At 36.3% G+C, this 22,792-nt stretch overlaps 1 protein-coding gene across 3 annotated transcripts in view; it reads left to right on the forward strand.

The window, feature by feature from the left end:
* The first annotated feature begins 207 nt into the window (after positions 1-207).
* KLHL4 (kelch like family member 4) overlaps positions 208-22,792 on the forward strand; it is a 45,003-nt gene continuing 22,418 nt past the window's right edge. Inside the window, exon 1 of one of the 3 annotated variants that reach the window (XM_030497305.1) lies at positions 208-1,172. In XM_030497305.1, the coding sequence (XP_030353165.1) occupies positions 751-1,172 (422 nt within the window). In that variant the 5' untranslated portion in view covers positions 208-750. Of the gene's footprint in view, positions 1,173-8,807; positions 8,812-22,792 lie in introns of those variants that run through there. The other 2 variants (XM_030497303.1, XM_030497306.1) reach the window with 2 other exon arrangements.

Genomic DNA, 22,792 nt, shown 5'->3' on the forward strand with positions numbered 1-22,792 from the left:
TCCCTCCCCCTATTCTCATACCTCTCTAATTTTATCCAGAAATCTATCTGTAGGTGAGAAAATACATTCAGTTCTGCACAATGTATTCAAATGCTGCCTTTTTCCTTTAGGGAAGTGCTACCACACTGAGGCCATTTGTAGGAATTTTACCCAGCAAGATAAACAAATGCAAACCCCTTAAGGAAACACATGAGCTGCAGGATAGTTTCACAGTGAATCGTTACCAAAAATCTGCGTAAGACGACTCTATGTTCTATGTATCTTCTGTGAAATGCAGCATTGCTTATTAACAGGCTTGATGGAAAACCCTGTGAGATAGAAAGTCTTGTCACTTTATTTGTATGTGCTTTCCTGCATCTTAAGTTGCAGCTTCGGATCCCTTAGGATCATGTGAGGCTAGGTTATATATTAGAGAGCTGTGCTATAGTACTGTGAGAGTGTAAGCCTAGCAGCTGGGTAGTGTTATGGTTGCTGCTTTCCTGTGCTAAGCTGATTTACTTGTTTAAGGTCTGACCTCATCATCCTGTCAGTATGGATTCCCACCTATACAGTTAGCAGCAGCTTAGCATCGGCTTGAAGAGCTTGCAGTGTATTAATCAGAAGAGAGAGGGAGAGAGCTACCGGTATTTGTTCTTTTGTTGTCTTTTCTTAAGAAGAGGAGTTGAAACACAAGAGATAACAAAGAATCCGTTTCCTTTCTGAAAGAATAGGCTTTTTTCTTTTTTTTTTTTTTCTTCTCCCTGAAAAAAAATGTCAGTATCTGGAAAGAAAGAGTTTGATGTGAAGCAGATCCTGAGGCTCCGCTGGAGGTGGTTCGGTCACCCCTCGCAAGGCTCCACAGGCACGGGGGGCTGCCATCAGCAGGAAGGATATGAGCACAGAGGGACACCGGTTCAGAACAGGTTGAAGAACCACTCTCGGGACAGAAATGGGCTGAAGAAAAACAGCAGTCCTGTCCACCACAATATACTGGCACCCGTGCCAGGTCCAACCCCGGTGCACCACCGATCTATTCAAACCTGGCATCAGCAACATCTCATCGAACAGCTTCGATCATATGAGGATATTCCAAAAACAAGCACAGAGGAAAACTGTGTCAAAGAAGATTCAAATAAAACCACACAGGAGTTGCAGATGATCACAGAAGAAAATTCAGATGAAGCTGCAGAGAGGTAGGAGTTTTAAAGTCTGCACTTAGAAAGCCATAGTTCTATCCAAGTTATTCCCTGAAACTGTCTTTGTTTTTAACCTGAGTTCCTTACTGCATTAGTCTCACTTTCTATATGTGCACACCCACACTCAAACTAATAGGAACACATTTACATTAAAAAAATGAGCAGGAACACTGTCATGAAATTTTGATCTTTGCTTAATGAAACAAAAGCATCATTTCATAACTATTCCATAAAAATAAAATCTGCCAGTTTGTCAAACTGTCTCTATTACAGTTTACAGCACATTTTTTTTTTTTCTTGATTTATTATGTGTAAATGTGATGAAAAAATGAGCCTTCTGAAATATTGTCCTCATTCTGACTTTATCAATGGGTGCAACTTTGACAAATGGGAAGTGCTGGAGGTGCATAGTCTGTGGTTGCCACCGATCTGTCAAATTCCTCACTGCTTATTTTTACTGCCTTCTTGACAAGTATAATTAACATTGAACTAAGTGGAAAGGAAGCACCATTACTTGCCATTTTTAAAGGTTTATTTTAAATCCCTTTACTTTCACAGCTTATTTAGTATACTAAGACAAATACTTTCTGCAAGGTCAGGTGAAAAAACCTTACAGCTATGAGACCTGAAATGTGTAAGCACAAAGGAAGAGCTATTTTTAAGATGTTTATACAGAGAAGAAAATATTAATACCAGTTATTTTCATAAGCATGCCTTTTATTTTTTATGATTTTATTTTTCCAAAATTGATGTCAGTGTTGTTAGCTATACAGCAACAATGTTACCCCACCTTGGACTCAAATTATGCCTCTGTAATGTGATTATTTGCACCTTTTGATGAGATTGCCATCAGTCTTTAGGAATAATTTAGGTTTCTTACATTGCATTTAAATACAGATCTGTCTTACTTGAAGTCATAGTTTCTCTCAGTAAAAACAAAGCTGACAGTTTGTGTATTTTTAGCAGTTAGTATTTTTCAAGTTGTGCATCTGGTGTAGGGAACATCTGCAGACTGAACAGAAAAAAATGCATTCCAAAATGTCATTTTGAAAACAGTATGAGTAGTCAATATGTACTACATAAAATCATTACAGAATAAAATCATTGAGGTGGGAATGTGCTAGTTCTGTTTGTTTACCAGTGTACTGGTTTGTTTCGAATGACAGTACAAATTTCCTCAAAAAAGAAAGTAAATTTAACTTAAAGAAAAATAAGGAATACTGAATAATAAAAATAAGATTCTATATCAGGTGAAGAAGGTGGTAAAAAAAGCATAATCAATTCAGTTTGGAAGGCACTAAGCCACTAGCTTCTAAAATAAGATATGACATTTTCCCCAGCTATATATAAACTTTCATATGTGCCTTCATATTCATTCAAATTTAAGTTCTTCTATTGAGCTGTTTAAATTCGCAGTTTTTGGAATAGTTTTGGGAATGTATATATGAGTATTGGTATATTCAAATAATTGCATTTTCTGTAAAGTTATCGGGTTTTATGCACGTTGCAGGTTAAAATGCATCTTAACACACACCTTAAAAGGCTGAATTTGTAAGAAATTGTTTAGAAAGTTATTAATGGTTATGACTTTCTTTACAATTAAAATGTAATTCAAGAAAATAATATGTATCATTAAAAATAACATAGCTCAAATGTCTCAGATACGTACCATCACCAATCATTACATAAATCACTATTCTCTTGCCCTACAGCATCCAGCACAGGCCACATGTGAATTCATATGCTAATTGATTGGGCTGCTTTATATCTGTGTTTACCTTTATCTAGTTGCCACATATATTTTCACCTCTTCAGTACAATGCCTCATCTTATGCCTTTGAAATCATCCTTTCAAATAATATTGGGCCTCCTTTTTCTTTTAAGGAAGTTCCAAACAACTGATTGTAATCAATGGGATCTGATACTAATTAACACATCTGAAAAATCAGGCATTTGCAGGATCCCAAGTCCATCTTCTTACACTGTGAAAGCCACCGAATAATGAACCTTACAATTATTGCAGCCATATGCTCTTTCACACTCATACCTGAGGACATCAAACACAATCTCAATCAAATTTGCCTTTTATTCCATAAAAGGAACTGTACCTTCAGAGTTCTCTAATCCAGAGAGTTTACCTCTGCCTGTCTGTAGAAGTCCCATTTTTAGCTGGACTGTAAAGCAGGGCACTGCCACATACCACTTGGATGTTGAAAATAATAGAAAGGGATAGATAATCAGGCCAAACCCTCAATCTTCAGCAGACTATGAACACAATTTCTACTAGTAGCTTAATGCTTCCTATGAAAAAGTTTTAGAAACGGAAAACAACATCCTCAATTTCTTCAGAAAAACTTGCAATGCCTCTCTCTAGAAATCTCAGGACTTCACGCTTTCAGTGATACAGACACTGCACCCTGGGGTTTGATGCAATAGGGTGGAAAGGTAAGGAGGAGGAGGAAAGGTAAGTAAGTTCCAAACAAGAAGTCCATTTTGAATATACTATCATAAGTACACTTGTTTCTGCTTTCTTCAATCTTTTTTGGTACTCTTCTACCCAAAATAAATAGCATAAAATCTGAAGAAACCCTTCCGACCTACAGGCTTGCTCCTGAATGATACTCCATGACAAATGACAAAGTAAATGAGAGCTTAAGTGACCAAAACTCACTACTTTTGTAGTAACAGTAGCCAGTTAAGATGTGACCAACCAATAAACGTAAGGTGCATAACAGATAAATAAACTGCTTATTTGGAGAAGGTTAAGTAGAGCCTCCCTGTGTGCCTGGGGACTTATCCAGTGCTGCTTCTGGATTTTTGTGCACTTTAGCTAGTTGGTGATCATCTCTGACCTCCTCTAACTCTCTGGAATCTTTAGAGGTTCAGGCTCCTCCATCAGGACGAGCTTGAAGCAGTTCTATTTCATTGAAAGTAAGGGATCTGGCAGTGGTCCAGAGACATCCACAAAAAACCTCAGAGGATTTGATTGCTAGATTTTGTTTGACAGTCAACAAAACTTTGCTCTTGTATGCAACACAAGAACACACACTCCTGCACACGCAAACAGGAAAAGCACCGATACCTCCTCATGAGAAGAATCTATGATACTTAATTACCTTGATTACTTCCCTGGATAAAGTTTGGAGTCACAGGCATGACTGTATTGGCCTTTCAACAGGAGCAGTAGGCTTAGTGTTTATTAACATAATGCTACACTTCCACATTAATTTATGCATGCTTGCTAGGAGACATATTATGATCCTATAAGTATACTACTGAAGACCAGTGTGCTGGCAAATTCTGTGTGTACATCCTTTCCTACTTGCCCAAAGGCAGTTAGATTTCAATAATGAATGTAGCATCCATTTACCATTTTTCACTTATGCATTTTTTCTAATTATATGGCTAAAAAATTGCTGACAAACTCTAGCTCAGTTGACAAGCCCTAGTTCTGCTAAAAATACACACTTTCTGTTTTCCCATATGAGACAAAATATACTTCTAATTAATTTTAATGGCATCTTTTGACGTCATAATCCAAGCAGTCAGTACATGGAAACATATTTGGGAGGCGTATCCTCTTAATTGAGGCAATAGTGACTATTTAACTGATGTTCAGTTATTTTGATAGTTCATCTTAAGACATAAAAACTCATCTGATTGTCATCTGTTTTTTTTCGTTGCCAGCCATATGGACATAACTAACAGACCATTTCCCTTCCCGTCTCTGACATATGCATATACAAACACATACAAATATATGTCTATTTTGGATATCATTCCCTATGTGAGGGTTTTCCCTGAAGTTCTATTTTTATTTCCAGTAGAAGATAATAGCCTTGGCTCACATTCCAATGTGAAATAAAGGTACTACATGGAAAAAATACCCCTTTAACTATTGCGGTATCTCAGAAGATACGGAACAGGTGGAAATGAATAAATCAGTGTCCTGTGCCTGACCCCAACTTCTTGCACCCATAATGCCATTTTCTTGGTTAGCTAACCTGGCAGAGGCCAAGTACACATGTTGCCATGTTTCCTTCCACTGAGAACTTTTCTGGGGAGAGCGCTAATGCTACACATTCATCATGTCCTCCCAAGTTTGTAACAGATACTCATTAAAATTGTGTCTGCTTAATTTTTCAACACAAAAGATCATTAAAAAAAAAAAAAAAAAAGAAAACAGGTGATAATTTTCCTGGTGAAAATGGAACATATAAATTATTCTGGTCAAACCAGATTGAGAGGGTTTTTTGCATTAAGAGTGGAGTACTGGGTATCCAAATAAGCAGAATCCTACCACTGATTCACAAGAATGACTGATAATTAATGACAATGCATCTGATAAATGGTAGGACTATGACGTATCCTTTCCAGAGAAGTGCTGCGTTCAGAATAGTACGTCATGACACTGTTTTCCCCTCATGACTAAGAACTCAGTTTTGTGAACCATCTGTGATGCCTAAGGTAGAAGTTTAGAAATGATTATTCCTGATCTCACACAGCAGCAGCCTTTATTTTTAAATGAAAACAGAAGTGCTCCAATTTTATTTTCACTGAACTTCCATCATGTTGAGAAAAGAGCTTTCAAAAAGCTTAACTTTGACAAATAAAAGGCTTGCCAACATAATAAAGAATACAGGACATCTAGTCAGATGGCATGTCAATCCTTCTATGACAAAGTTGGATCAACTATATTTAGATGCTTCCCTGGTTACCTGTAGTACAATTTAAGCTCATTATTTCCTTGACCTTTCCCTCATGGATATAATAGCATACTGTTCCCCTTATTCTTCTTATTTCTACACTATTCTTCTTTACGGCATTCGTTTATGTTTGAAAACTGCTGCAAGTCTAAAGAGCTGCAATTCTTGCAATCTTTTTTCAGAAATCCCATGCTAGACAACTATGACAATTTCCATTGCTCTCCTGACTCTCTCCAGCATGTCTGTCTGTACGTACAGGACTGTGGTCAGATCTGGGTATGTTCTGGTTAAAGACTGACAATTCTAGTGTAGAGGGCAGGATTACTTACATGTCATTCTGTCTAAAAATCTGTTTGAATATCCTGCTCAGTGGTTTTTTTGTCAACAACATGGTGTTATTGCTTATGCTTAGTGTGTGATTCATGTGAAACTCCTGACCCTGTATCGAAGGCCTGTTCCTTAACCATCTGTACACTTTTGCAGTTTTTTGTTCCTAAATAATGCTTTGCACAAATGAATTCCATCTTACATTTATCAGATAATGCCTCCAATGTGCTGAGTTAATATTCAGTTCTGATCCTACTTAATGTCTCCAGTTTACTGATTTAATATTAATTTCTGATCCTATGCTCCAATATACTTGCAGCTATTCCCAGCTTGGCATGATCTTCAATTGTTCTAAGGTTCCTATCAAAGCCGCCTTTTTATTTTCTCCTCCCTCCAAGTAATTTAGAAAATTTATGAAAAGTCATAGTTGAACTTCAGTGAAAAGTTTCTTACGGAAATAGTTTGATTTAGCTTCCTATTTATCAGTGAGCTGATGACAATTGCTTTAAAGGTATGATTTCAAACCAGTTCTGCACCCATTCGATAGTGGTTGACTCCAAACAGTTCTTCAGGTTGAACTTAGTACTACCTGATATGAGACAGAATCAAGGTCTCATGTCCAAGATACAAATAACATCTACTTCTTTTCTGTTCTCCATAATGCCTACTACAACATACTAGTAAAGGACTTCCATTTATTTTGACATGTTAAATTCTTGAGAGGTTCTTGCTGACTTCTCTTTCAATTCTAAGTGCTTAGAAATAATAATTAGATTACTTTTACACTGCAGAATTTGGCAAGAAGAGCTATGAAATTATGTTCCTGACTTGTGGAGAATTTTGAGGCTTCTTTAATACTTATAACAACTTTATATATACTCCAGCAGTGCATTTTTAAAAGATGATTTTATGCCAGTCTGCTATGGATAACCAAAATGCTTCACAGCTACCTCAGGGACAAGCAAAACCTAATTGCCTTCTAAACATGACCTTTAACTAAAGGTCAAAATATGAATTTGAAACTGGAGGCATTTGAAATGGGTTATTTCAGATATCATTGCTGATCTCCTCCCAGAAGTGATACTTGAACAGTTCACGTGGCCTTTCAATGCCTTAGCACAATGGAAGATCAGTTTGCAGCAGGGGAGCAAGGGTGACACTCTAGGCAATGCTGGTTTATGAACACCCCGTTGGCATGGTTGAGATGCTGCATCTGCTGGTTTTACTTCAGCTTTACTTATGAACTGAACAAAGGCACATGTACCACATGAGATAATGAGTGACATTAAGCTGAATTTTTATAGTATTTTATGGAAATTCCCTCATGAATGGTTGAAAAACGACAGGTGAGAGTAACCAAGAAAATTTTCCTTTGATATCTAATGTTTGCTAAGTGTACATAATTGTGAAGTTATAGCAAGTGGCATCTGATGCAGGAATAAAATCTAAGAGGAGAATTACCTTTATCCCAGAAGCTGGTAATCCACAAAGAGTGATAGGACCTTCTAGCTAATCTGCAAATGCAGTGAACAGTGACCAGTGAGGCCATTCTGACTAAACAAATGCTGTTGCCTCATACAAGAGCTTAGTACAGAAATTAGAATTAACATGTCTCAAAGGCACCTCAGCAAATTTTATTCCTACTTTGTCCTATTATGACATCTTATGTGGAACTTGAAAAGGCAAAAGTATGCAAAATTAAAGTGGGTTGCAACAGTTATTAAAAAATAAAGGAAGAAGTACATTTGTATTTTGAAATTAAATTTATTTAGCTTGTGGAAGGAGTGGTCCTCTGGATGTCATCAAGTGTAACCCCATCCCCTCACCAAGAAGGCTATAATGAGAGATTATATGACTTACTAAAACCACACAATATTTTACAGGCTTACATTTAATATGAAGGCATAGCCTTCAAAGATTAATTATTACAGGCAAGGGGAAAAAAAATACCATTTAATAGTAATTTAAGGAACTAGGACAATTCTATTCATTTCAAAACAATTTATTTATGATTCAATTATCTTCTCATTTCTACTCCATACAGCTTGCTCTCAGCAAAGACAGCTGGTAAATTACTTTTTAAAGAGTTATTACTGTTCTTAAAATCACTTCTTAATGTCTCCAGAAAAAGTTAAGGAGATGATTAAACACATGTGACCAATGCAGAGCAGTTTTTACAGATGTACTGAGCATATGCAATTGTAAGATCAACAGGAAATCGTATGGTTGCTGAAGCATTCTTGGAAAAGGGGGAGAGTTTGCTTGATTTGAAAGTTATTGCTAGACAGCATTCCGAAAGAAATTACCAATTTATTTTCACCACTGTTTCGTGGCTAAATTGTTTACTTTGATCTATTTGAAATACTGTAATGAGGAACATTACTAATTTTTTTCATATTCAAAGAAATAAATGGACTTGTTTGTTATAGTTATACAGCTCAGTTAGCCCAGTATATACCAGTTTAGTTTAGCTCTTTTCATTCTGCTAGAATAAAATAATACTATATTTAGAGAATGACTATATCAGGTGATAAGATAAAGAACATGGCTTGTGTAAGACATACTTGTAGGTATGCAGGCTAAATGAATACAAAGATGAAGCTGTAAGAGACAGTTTATGGTAGGTATAAGAAATAAATTTTTAAAATAACCTCAAAACCAAGGCTGTTACAAAATTTCCTCCTCTCTGGAATCATACACCACCTCAGTGACTCTATCGTCAGATACATTGACACGAAAACCTCCCACGCAGCTCTGAGAGCAAATCTCCCAGTCCACCCCCTTCCCTCCTTTTCCAAGCAAGTGCTTCATAGTCAAAACTCAGTTCAATAATAATCAAAATAGATAGAACAAGACCTTAAAGCCTGACTCCTTCCAACAATTCTGCCCATCCAATAATTATTATCATTAAATATCCTTCACTTCATTTTAGTTTCCATCCTGTATGGTAAGAGGATATTTCACAGAAAGTCTGTCTGCTGCTCACAGGTAACAAGAAAGATAAGTAGAAGTATTTAAAGGAACACCTTATCTTGTAGCCAGTACTTCACCTGAGGTTGAAATATATGATACAGTATCTAAATGACTACAGTTTAAAAATGTTTTGTCAGGAAATAGGGTCTGTATTCTCATGCTGCGTTCTCCAGTTGCAAAAGGCCACCTTGTTTAGAAATGAAACAGCACATGAAGAGTACATGATTAAAAGTTTGCTCCATAGTTCTCTTAATTAAACAAACATATTTATTGGAAGAGAGATCAACATCTGATACCTAGTTCTTTCTTCAGTTTTGCTGTATATATTTTGAAAATCTTTGGACAAGAATGTAGGTATCTTGTGTATTAACACTTGATTTAATCAGATTCAAGTGCTCTCAGCCAGCTTCTGATTTTGTAAATGTATTATTTTACAACTAGTTGAATTAAAAACTGAAAATAGATATCCATGGGTTATGTCTCAGATTTGTTGCTTGGAGAAATCCCTTAGCATCTTGGTATCACAGTTTACTCATGGTAAAGGTAGCATTTGATAGCTATTTTCCTAGGGACACAATAAGAACAGATCCATGTTTTCAAATATCTGAATCTGCCTGCAAACTGCTGCTAAAATGCAAAGTGGAATGCATGAAAATTATGATTGATGCATTATACTACACAGTTGCACAGTTTATCTTCTCACGATATCACAAAAATCAACTACTACTCCTCTTCCTGTTCCAATAAGCAGTAGGAGCCACCAATATACTTATAACAAAATGTTTTGAACAGCAAGCATTTGATAAAGTGGACAGCCACTGTCACCATTTGCTATGCTTTTTGCAGTTTACCTGATAAATTAGAAGTCGAGAGGAAATGAGGCATTCTTGCAAGAAATGATCATTTTCAAATCCTGTTCATTTTAACAGAACTTGAGAAAATGAAGAACCTTTTTGAACTGGGCAAATATATCTTGATTTGAATGGAAATTGTGAGCAAACCACTAAGAAATCCTAGGAGTTGGAGAAAAGCTATTTTAAGCTATTACATATGGTTTGGGTTGCTAGGGAAACCTCTTTTACAGTGTTCATTTAGCACAGATGCTCAGGAAAGCTCTGTGTCTCTATGTCATACCAGTTCAGAATGCTTCAGAATGTGAAGAAATAGAGAGGCACACATACATACATGCAGACAAAAATATCGCTGTAATTTTATCTTAGTCATGTTCTACCTCTTTGGTGGAAGCTAGTTCTTTCCATTTCTACCACAGTGATAATCCTCAAGATTTGTACTGAAAACCTTCTGTTCCCAGACTGAGGATATTTGTTCAAACATTACCTTCAGTTTTGACCCATTTTGGTTCATGTTTTAGATACTCATCTATTCAGAGCAGAAGATCTGTCTTTGCAAATACATGGTGAAAATGCAAGGAGAAAGACCAGGTCTGGTGATCCCATTTCTGGCCTACCCTGTTGACCCTAGGGCAGATGTGACTTGCTGAAACATGTCATATAACCTGCTCCATGCTGGCTTTACTGCCACAGCGTTCTGCATCCTCCCTTTACCTCTGTAGTGCCCAGGCAGGTGCCGGCCTGGAAGGCAGCTGTGGTCTGCTGCGATCAGAGGATCACCTGCTTCTCTGTTGAGCGGGCAGGAGAGCTCAAACCATGAGCATGCCACTAAGCATAAAAATGTGTGCTGCCTTTTCTTTTTCAGAGAGCCACAGCTCCATAAATATAGAAAACACAGGAACTGAGTTCTTGAAAAATATTATTTTTTAATATTTTGCAGTATGTCAGTCTCTCAGTTTTAAAAGACCTTATTCATAATTTGGGGAATATGTTACTGCATACCGTTATCTGCTCTTGCTGCACCCTTAGATCGCACTACAAAGAGAATGTATTCTCACTGTCTAGCCAAGCAAGGTACTTCAAAATTGCATTAAAACAATTCATGAATTCAGCTATGAGAATTGTAACCCCTGTGCAGGATGGACCTGCAAATACATGCAGAGTCACATTTTCAGGACATATGCACATGCACTCACATGAGAGATATATAACTAGTCCTGGAAGCTCAGGAAGCTCTTTAGGGAGTTTTATTATTGGACCATATGGTATGCCAGGAACCAGGATTCTGAGTACTAAACTCCTAAGGCCTTGAAGCTTTACTTAAAATTTAATGATAATTTGAAGTTTGAACTGTCCTCAACAAAATAAAAAAAGCTAAAATAAAACATATTTTTAAGAAAACATTTTTCAGAAAGCTAAAAAATAAGCCCATCTATTGATGCCCCATAATGTGCTATTAAAGGCACATGCCTTTTATTTATTCAATAAACCAGAAAGCTACTTGCAGATAGAGAATAAAGATATAATCTGAACAAAAACATATTATATTCTACAATTTGGAATTATGTTTATAATGGATGTATATTGATCTAACCAAACATCAATAATTATAGATCCCAAACTTGCCAATGTTGCCTATTCGTGAACCATACTGTTTACATATTAGAGGGTAATGTAAAATATAGAGATAGCAGGTTGCAGATTTGTAGACTCTCAGCTTGTAGACTACCAAAAGAGGTTCAGGCTAGGTAGGAAACAAGCAGAAATTGATTCTTGCTACAAAGTAATTTAATTGGAGTAATAAAAACCATCAGTTATTTTGGACATCACAACTACAGCTTTCTGCAGAAAGTTCTCTATTTTGTCCAATACACTGGAGAATTTTGTGCTTCTTTTTTGGGTCATGAAGCATAATTCAAAACATATGTAAAGACTGATGTATGCTTCTATCAAGAGTTATAAACCAAACATAGAATAATTAAGGTTGCAAAAGACCTTTAAGATCATGGATTCCAATCATTAATGCAGCACTGCCAACTCTACCACTAAATCATGTCCCTAAGCACCATGTCTACATGTCATTTAAATATCTCTAGGGATGGTGACTCAGCAACTTCCCGGGGCAGCCTAGTGTTTGACAACCACAGAATCACAGGATGGCTGAGGTTGGAAGTGACCACCGGAGGTCATCTAGTCCAACATCCCTACTCAAGTAGGGTCAGCTAGAGTACCCTACTCGGGATTATGTCCAGACAACTCTTTAGTATCTCTTTAGTATCTCCAGGGAAGGAGAGTTCACAGCCTCTTTGGGCAACATATTCCAGCGTTCAGTCACCTTCACTGCAAAGTTCTTCCTCATGCTCAGGTGGAGCTTCCTGTGTATTAAGTTTATGCCTCTTGCCTCTCGTCCCATTGCCTGGCACTACTGAAAAACATACAGAAATATCTTTCAGAACAATACACCGTAAAAATAATTTAAAGATTAAAATGCTTGTTCTGAGTCATGATTTTCGTGACTGTCTCAGAGAGGACATTCACATCAGATTGCCTCCAGTCTTTCTTGCTGGATCATTCAGTTTACAGAAAACTACATATAAAGCCAGAAATTCCTTCTTATTCCACTACTTAGACACCCCACCTCCCCTTACATGTGCTAGTACAGTGGCTTAGGGTGGACTTTTGATCTTCCTGGCTGAGATGCTTGACCTAGTAAAATCATCTAGCAGTACAGCCAACTCAGTCTATTCATATATCTTGTCATAGTGGATTTACAAGCAGTGTAAGATAGTTTCCTGGAAAGTTCCAGCATTGCGATACTGCAGGAGCCAAAATGTTCAATCGGAACACAGTGAAGCAGTGAGAAAAGCACAAAGGAACAAGGTTGTAAGTCAGGACTAATTTTTTGTCTTACTATGTTTTCTTCATTCACCTCAAGGATCCCAAATTCATCTATAAAAAAATTTAGAGTGGCCTGGTGTTACAATATGCCCATAAAGTTGCTCAGCATGAAGCCCCCATGGGATGCCACAAAGCAGTAGAGCTCATATGCGCCTCTTACTTCCTCATTCAATATGCAGCTCAATTATTAGCCAGCTATTTAGAGTTTCCTTATACTCTTTCACTTAGTGTTACAGTGAACTTGAATCTGAACTTAACACAATTAGTAAAAGAACAAAGTCAGGACTGGCAGAACAGTTTGCCCTGTTCAGTGGAGCAATAAAGCTCTGATACCTTTACTAGTATACTACCGAGCTTTTTATTCTTCATCTGGAATTATTTTCTTATACATTTTAAACAATATATCAGATTGATACCCCATCTTTGAATTTTCACGTGTTGTTTTCTTTCAAGTCTCTAAAGTTCTGAAAACATCCTTTGTTATTCCCTGTATTTCAAGCCATTAAGTGAAAATGCTATTTCATTTTTACTGGCTACTGCTGTGACATTTCATAAATCAAGTGATGGTAGAACAAAGAATTTTTTTCTTTTTCTAATATGTACCTTTTGGCATAACAATATTTTAAAATAATTTGGGACAGCAACATAGCTCAAATGTAAAATTTCTAATTTCTAGACTCCTAACTTTCTCATCTGTTACTTTTTTATTCTATAAGCTGTTGGTGAGGTCTTTTTGGTTTTCCTATGCCCCAAATACTTTCTCTCAAATGCAAGACCAGTTTCTAACGTAGATTAATTGGAAGAAAGAGTTGTAATATATTAATGCGATCTGTAGACTAATGGCAAGAAAGGAAGGTAAGACCCCAGCAAAAAAGGGTCCTGACCTGGAAGCAATATAAATATAGTTTCAGCTTTGCCTGTTGAATTTAATACATCAAATTTGGAAGGAACATCATTTTTATTCAATAAATTCAGCAGTGTCTAACAAAAGGTGCGCAGGAAAGGCTGACCTACCCTTAATACATTTGACTAGCTCTCATTTGATCTTCTTGCTGGTGGAAATACGGTCAGTAAGAACACAATAGATATATGTTATGATATTGCATGAAGATTAAGAACTAATAGCAGTTTTCTACAGTCATAAGAGAAAACTGCGTGAGAAAATGAGCAACTTCCCAAAAGAGAAGCTAGATCATAAAAATTTCCAGAGAGGGGAGGATCGATGCTTTCAGAACAAACTTGAAACATGTAGGTGGTAACAGGTAAGTATTTACATTAGTATTTACATAAAGCTTTTTTTCTTTTTTTCCCCTCCAATTGAAATCCTCATTAAGTATGTTTTTACCTCTTTCCAGTTATTTAAGTTACCAGGAGTTCTAGAATAATTTGGGTTGGAAAGGATCTCAGAAGGTTTCTGGCCCAATCCCTGCTCAAAGCAGGGTCAGCCATAAGATCAGCCCAGGTTGCTCTGCTTTATCCTGCTGGTCTTCAAAACCTCTAAGGATGGAGACTACATGACCTGGTGAATAGTCTTAAGGCATATCTTGAGCATGTTTTCACTGAAACAATGCAGATTGCAAGCAAGCTAAATAATCAATTCCTGCTTCAGGAGGCCAAAAAAAAAATATTTTTTTCTATCAAGTTAGATATTATAGCATATTATCACACACTTCATTTGGCTATTGATATATTTCAACCTCAGCAAAAGTTGTAATAAATATTTTATTGAATAAACCTGATAAAATTACTCTCCTATTTTTTGTAAGATCACATTATAATACAATTTTACCTCCATTCAGCCTAGAATAGTGAGTGGTATGGGTCCTCCAGGAAAAAATCTGTCATAATAATATTATAAGCAGTATTTTCCACAGTTTGTATCCGTTCCAATTTGTACGTTTCGGCTTTTTTTTTTCTTTCAATACTATTTTTATTCAAATTCAATTACAGTGAGCTATTGTTGACACAGACCCTAGCTTGTTGGAGCAGTTATCGCTATTATCAGCCAGGGTAAATGCCAAGTTGCCAAGAGCATCAAGAGCACAGCTTTTCTTAAGATGTCAGAAATAGTGCTAAATACACTTGATACTGTCAAATAAAAGTAGACCTAATAGCTTTTCTGTAAAAGTTGTAAGGACAGCTCTTTACTTTATAAAGATGCTATGGACTCAAGAACAGAGATTTCCTCTATAAGCAATTATTGTAAGTTGCTATCTCAAAAACCTGCTTTTCTGAGCCAGATGTTCAGTGGACATTAATTTCTGACAGCAGCAAAATGTACATAATAACAAATACTAAGATATTTCTCAGATACTATACAAGTGAAAGTCGGTGGCCAAGGATAAGAGCAGGAGATAAAGCACAATAGTCTACTTAAATTATAACACTACCACTTCCTTCCAGTATATATGGAAGGGTATTCAATGATTGCTGGTTTTATTGTAGTGACTTGAAAGAAAATTCACTCAGTTGAGCCGGATGTGAATACAACAGGCTAACTTATTTTAACACCACTCTAGACCTAAGTTTGTGTTATGTTTTCTGACACAGAAAACCAGAAGAAAACTGGCTGGACAATACTTTGGTACCTGTACTTATGAACTCATATAAATATTTGGCTATAACAGGGAAAAACTCTTAAGGTATAATTACACAATTAAGAAAAGGAAGGAATTGACCACAGATAAAATTATGTAGCTAACAAAACCTCACAGAATAGAAAACTACAGTCTACCTCTCCAGTGCGCTCTCTGTCTGTGAGGCTGACTATACCTTTATATACATTCTCCCTCACTCTTTTCTAATAAATCTGTAATTATGATGGGGCATACTGGCTAAATAGCTTAAAAATCACAGTACTTTTTTTTTTTTTTGTCCATTGCAGTAGTGTTTTGCTTTCAATGAGGTATTCAGCAGATCAGCTGAATCAGGTAAGGAGATACTTTGGAACAAGCCCGTAGAATTTTACATGTCTGGGGATGTGCCATGTATAGTGAAGTGAAATTTAAAATGCCTTCAGCTGAAATGGGGATTAACACGTTTTCCAATTTAAGTGAAACCCAGTCTTGTTATTGCTTAGTTAGAGTCTAAAAAGATAAAAGTAGAAAAGAAAAAGATGCAAAAAGTGAAATGGTCAAGCACAAGAATAGAATCCCTTTGATGAAGGAAAAAAATGAGAAGCATGTATTAAGGAATTATGGTAGTGGTTTGAGTGTTCATAACTCAAGATGTCTTTAAGAATCTGTATCCCTATCTGATTAGCTGTAAGGCTCAAAATGATAGGGGCAAGGACAGTTGCTACTGAGACTGAGAACTCTTTGGATTTTCAGAATTCTGTTCACTGGAAACAGAACTACTTCACATTCATTTTTTCCTCAGACTTGCATCTCCCAAGACCTCCTTGTTCCACTTTTGCCAACAGTGAAAGGGGCTAGCATAAAGCAGGTATCTTCCCCACAATCTCTCCCCTCAGGAGTCTTTCTGAAAGGTGTTTAATAAAGTAAGAAACATGGACTTAATTAGTTTCACCTGGCAATAGTCATGCTTTGATTTAAAACAAATTTTTTTGCCATTGTTTTTTTGGTACTTTGTTTTGTATGTCCTTTAAACAAAAATGCCACAAGCTCATGTTCAGCATTTAGTCATTAGTTTCCATTTGGTCCTCATTAGCAGCTTGAGACAGTGCTATATCATGCCCTCTGGTCACATCATTTTTTGTTCTTTAGACAGATGCTATTAAATTATCTAACAATATTATCACTGGCTACAAGAAACTTGAGCAAGAAGTAGTCACCCCCACTGAATTTCTCCCCCATGACTTTTAATTTCCCTCCAACACAATCATGTAATATAAACATTAGATTAGAAATCATGCATTGCAGTGACGACTGCAGAATGCTTTTTGTACTGTTGGAATCTGCATTAATTGAGACAATGAAATCCTCATCGTCTATATCCTCATAGTCTTGCATGGTAAATGTCAATGTACACTGGCTTAATATTGATTTTCTTGTTTGTCTTAGGAAAAATGAACGTTAAATATGATTTTGCTTAAAAATTAGTTACAAAACAATATGCACCATGCCAGACATAGCATGCATATTACCATGCAGGGAAACACTTCCTTCTTCTGCAGGAAATGGTTGAATCAGCATATTAATGGTTAAGCATGCTGGTTCAGAGAATAAGATTTTGGTTGCTATAATAAATAATAAATACAGGTCCTAATCTTCACTGGAATAAACAATATCATGGCTAGCGTCTTCGGTTTCTATGAAATTGCTGCTTCCTCCATCAGCATTTAACCTAGTATTTTTTAATCAAACTTCTAAGTTATTTCAAAAAGATCTAGTGATATCAATGTACGGAAATAGATTTTGTTCCTGATGAATCATAGTTACATAGCAAGATTCAATTTCTGTAACTTCCTCATCCTTATATGGCATCTACTTAACCTGTGAAGTTATCAAGGCAAATATAAAGGAATGGCACACGGACTTTACATCTGATTCATTCTAAACTCATTTCAAAATACTTACTTTAAAACTTTCTATTTGTGAACAGTAAGATGATACCGTTTATATACATGCACACAAAGAGTAAAAGGTGAACTCAAGAATTGTGTATGTTTTGAGAAAAATGCACATGGGTATTTGAGATGAGTATGCCCCCTCTACATTGGGCATTATCAGAACAAAGGTTAATTTTAAGATGGCAATATGCATACTTCCAGCTTTTTACCAGGAATGTTTCAGTTATTATTCTCTATTACACAATGTAAATGAATACAGTGCTAATTCTCCGGGAGGATAATGTTCTTGAATGGTGATTTAAGATGGCATTAATTTAAATGATTTCTCTGAGATACGCACTTCATCACTGAGTATAGACATATATCTCTTATAAAACACTCAGACATTCAGACAGTGTGCTCTCCAGGCTGATTAGATATTGCTAGAGCTTCAATTTTTAAGAAAGTAAGTATCTCATGCTATGGAAATAAGTGTTCTTAAGTCACGCCATTATAATGTTTGTAGTAAAGTTTCATATTCAGATTAGTCTGAATGAGGAAGAGAATCATTTAAATTGAAGACTCCTACCACATTACAAATTTTGACACTGACAGGTCGCTGTGATAAAGTCCCTAGATACACTGTGTAATCCACTGGCTTTCACGTATCAGAAGATAGACTGGCCATTTTTTGCTCCTCCAGCCCCTTTTAGTGAATTCAGCAATTTCAACCAGCTCACTAGAAACCTCATTGTTCAGCCTATGAATATCGCACTTTGAGCAGCTATCTCAGCGCTGTGGATTGCACTCTAAGTGCAGCTGTACTACCTCCCTGAGTTCTTTCGGGACAGCAGCGTGGGGCACTGCATGCAAAGCCACAGGCCAACAGGACTTGCTCCATGGCTTTTCCCAACCAATCATTCAGACTTATAAGAATTGAAGGCCAGCTGACTCCTGATTTTAATGTTTCTTAAAATTTGTGAATGGGTCTGCAATAAATTGCTGAGCAATTTTCAAAATGGAGCCCCAAATCTCAGGAACAAAATCCCAGAGACCTTGACTCTTGAACAGTCATTTATGTAATAGCCAAATTTTTAAATCTTTGTCTTCAGCAGTTAAACGAAACTATTCACGTAGTGCTTTAGTGCAACCAAAGAAGAGCTACACCACATCTCACTGTGCTTTAACACAGTAATAAATTACAGGAACTACTTTCCATGTCCACAGGAATATCCCATTTCTAAACTATCTGTATTAAGCAAATTGCAAGCATAAAACTACTGTAGACACAAGATGCCAATAAAAGAATGCTTGAAGCTTTCAACAAAATGTCTTCCTAGTAGTTAAAGATCAACAACTGAGGGAGCACACATGGCAATAAGAACAATCTGTACTGCAGTGAGCCTGGAAAATAATTTTACAATTAATCTCTGTTAAAAGAAAAAAAAATACAATTTCCAAAGGAAAACAGCTTACTGGGGAGAGCGCTTGTATCTACCCCTACCTGTAATGTGAAGTCATGATGTGTCCACAGCTGAAATAAAGCATAAAGGGCTGCACAGTGTTCAGGGGCTCTGCAGTTTGGTTGCAGCCTCTGTTTTCCAGTGGAATCACTCCACCAAATACATGCTTTCTATTCATAGGAGAATTCAAAATATCATAACTCAACTTCATCCTGATATGAATCATAATGGCATTCAGCTGTATACTACCATGTCGCGGGGGGAGGCACAACTCAAAACAGCTACAGTACTTTCAGTGGTATGCTGAAGCTCTGGTGTTTAATGATACACACTTTGTGTAATCTAAAATGGAAAAGTTATTTTAACTAATGCCAACTGAGAAAATTGGCAGGTTTACATTAATACTAGCAATAAAAAATTATTACAGGCATATTCAAGAGCTCCAAGTTCTAACGGAATTGTCCGTATGAACTTTCAATTTAGGTAGAAGTCAGTAATCTCTGTTAACTTAAATAGTTATACATTTCAATTGCTTTTATGTTTGCTACATCATTTTCTGTCATTGTTACTGCCTCATGTTAATGTTACTACCTCAGCAGTCATCAACATACAGTACAATATTCCATACTCTTTTGGATCAATGTTTTTTACCCATACCCCAAAACTTCAACACAATCTTCTGCTGTCACAATTATGAAGAATAAATAATAAAGGAGACAATTGCAGTAAAAAATTTAAGGCAGAAGGTTGGGAGAGTTACTGATGTGGTAAAATTATATCAGCAAGCAGTTGGAACAGGTGCATCAACTTTACCATTATTTTATCAGTGTTCAGAAATGGCTTTCTAATGGAAATATTTTTCTTTTTTCTCAGCCAACTGATGTGGTTTATCTCTAGCAGATGCTACGGTCCTAGGGTTTCACACAGGAAAACAGCACTTCTCCCCCTCCGACCCCACGACGCTGCCCAACAGACAGGGTCAGAGTTCAAACAGCTGCACAGAAACGAGTATGACTGTGTGGGGTGACTGCAGTTTCCTTGAATAAGCAGACACAAATGAGAGGAAAAAAAAAATGATGGGTTGCATTGTAAATGTTGCTGCACAAACAAACTGAACTGATGAAGTTGCAGTTTTGCCTCATGCCTTGTCACCATTAAAGCACATACGGACTGGCACAAAGCTGAAGTCACACTGGTGCTTTCAGCTATGATAAAGTCCTTGGGATGTCTAACGTCTCTAACTGGAATCCAGGTTGCTGCTGATGGCTGCTATGATTTCCAGTGCAGAGGAAAGGTTATCCAAAATTAAAATCTGTAAGTGACACTGGTAACTGAACTGTTACTGAATTTCACAATACTATAGCGGGTTAAATAGGTACATTCAACACACATTCAAAGGAGATGTGATCACCATAATACAAATAACAACAAGAACAAAAAAATATAAAAATAGTGCATTCCCTCACCTGGTTTTCATGAAATATTATGCTTCTGTGCTTCCTTATCATCAGGAGTACTTTATGGGCTTTTTGGCCATAGGCACACTTAATGAGGCATTTTAAGAACATACTGAATTTTAAAAAGGACAGGGCAAATAAATAGCATTTATGTTTTATCACGTTCTAATTAAATAATGAGGAAAATTGAATTTAGCCTTTATATACTGATTGATGAAGAGTGCTGTGCTGATTAATGAAGAGTACTTTATGAAGACAGAAGATAATTTTAACATAATTCGCAAATTTGAAGAACTGTAGGCCTGGAATGAATCACAAAACTCATCACACTGATCCTCCTGACCAAAGAAAAGATGACATTTTTAACTCCACACCACCACTTTTGGGGCACAGCTTGCCTGGGGTCGAGTATAATCTACCTGTTACCTCAGCTGTCATTTCTTAGCATGTGTTACATTTAGGTTATTACTCACATGAAAGTGTCAATAAGGACAAGGGCAAAGAAGGCTGTCAATTTAAATTCTGTTCCCAAAAAGTTTGTGACTCGCTATCACATATTGATGTAACCCTCTTTCTATCATATCCTTGTCTATAATAAAAATATGGAGCAGCATCAGAAGCAGAATTTGCCTGGAACGCATTCAGAACATTGTCTGCCTTTGAAAGTGAATCCCCGACACATTTCAAGCTATATGAGTTATTCATATCTCTCATATTTAAGCTATATGAGTTATTCATATCTCTCATATTTATTACACTTACAACATGCCATCCTAGTTCAATTTTGAAAATGCCATGTGAAGTAGTGTCAGAAGTCACCCAAAAGTCAAGATGATTTCTGACAACTAGTGTTTTTCTCCTAGTAAGCTTTGTTATCGTCTGAAAAACTAAAATCATTATGACATGATTCATTCTGAACAGCCATGCTGACTGGTATTCATCTCCTGGTTATCGTCTAGATGCTTAATGCTTTTTGATTATTTCTTCAAGTTTCCAGGTTATATGGTCTGTCTCAAAATTTCATGTTTCTTCTTTTTAAAACAATACTGTATTTTCACTATTCCTACAGGACAGTGAATCCTTACAGAAAAACTGAAATTACTTCCATTGGCTCTCTACCTAAAATGAAATTTGTAGAGCTCAGATACTTTGGAAACATTTAAATATAGATTTATGTCTGCTCTCTCTAAGCTAATCCACATCCTTAAGCCATTATTACTAATGCTAATGGTGCTAATGCAACTCAGCATCCTACTGAACGCTAACACAAAGATGACATTAAGAAACTGGGGTTTCTGATTTTTTAGAGCAGTTCATTGGTAATTTCCCTGCCTGAGTGGAAAACTAATTCCTTGGTCACCATGGGGCCTTTGGAAACTTTTATTATTCAACATATCAATTTTGTTTGTCCAAACTTGCAAAATTTTTATAGAAAATAAATATTTCTCCATCTTCTACATGCTTTCTTTCTGAGCAGGTTCACATGAACGTTGAGTTCTCTTAATGTGTTGTTCTCAGCACATTAACCCATACCACACAGAACAAGAGATGACAGGTAGACATATTCATGCTAGCACACTTGCAGCTAGCTTGCCTATCTTTGCATTACAGTGCACAGCATTCCCTATTATAATTCAACATAAAGACATCAGACTCAAGGATATTTTTACTGACTTCTTTCTTTAAAATACTTTAATTTCCATCTTCTTTACTTCACTGATCCCCAGTACTATATTCTGAAGGTTAATATTTGAGTTTTCTGCAATGACAGTCATACACAAAGGAAAAAATGTATCTTTGAATTTATTTTTTCCCTTTCATTATATACCATGGCTACCATTTTGAATCAGCTGCTGAAGATAAACCACCAATTATAATATTAATATTAACAAAGTAACGGAGCACTTTTTTTTTGCTTCCAGTATTTTTCAGTCTCTGAAGACCTTTCTGTTTGAAATAATTATGTTATTGATATTTCTGCTCTAGTTAAAGGCCACTCTACAAAACATGTGAAAAAAGTACTCAGGACTAAAGGAAATTATTAGACTTTAGGTCCCTTTCTAAATATTTGCAGCTTAAAAATCACTGTTCTACCCACAGCTATAAACACACTATGGGGAATTATTTATTTCAAGAAACTCGTACTGTGCATTTGCAATAGGGATGGGCCGAGTACTATTTTAGTGGATTTTTCCAGATATCAAGGATAAGCGCAATGTAATACATACTTAAATACAACACTTAGAATGGATATAATGAATCTGAAAAAAGATATTTTTGAAAGAATAATTTTCTGGAAAATGCTAAAGAAAGGTTAAGAGGTAAATAGGAAAACATGAATGTTACAGAGTATGAGTTTCACACCAAGAAGCTGATGCAAAACTAATGAGCATATAATCCAATTTTGCAGCTTCTTCATTTTCAATGAAGCA

Source organism: Strigops habroptila, chromosome 9 (genome assembly GCF_004027225.2).
Source record: "Strigops habroptila isolate Jane chromosome 9, bStrHab1.2.pri, whole genome shotgun sequence".
Lineage (NCBI taxonomy): Eukaryota > Metazoa > Chordata > Aves > Psittaciformes > Psittacidae > Strigops > Strigops habroptila.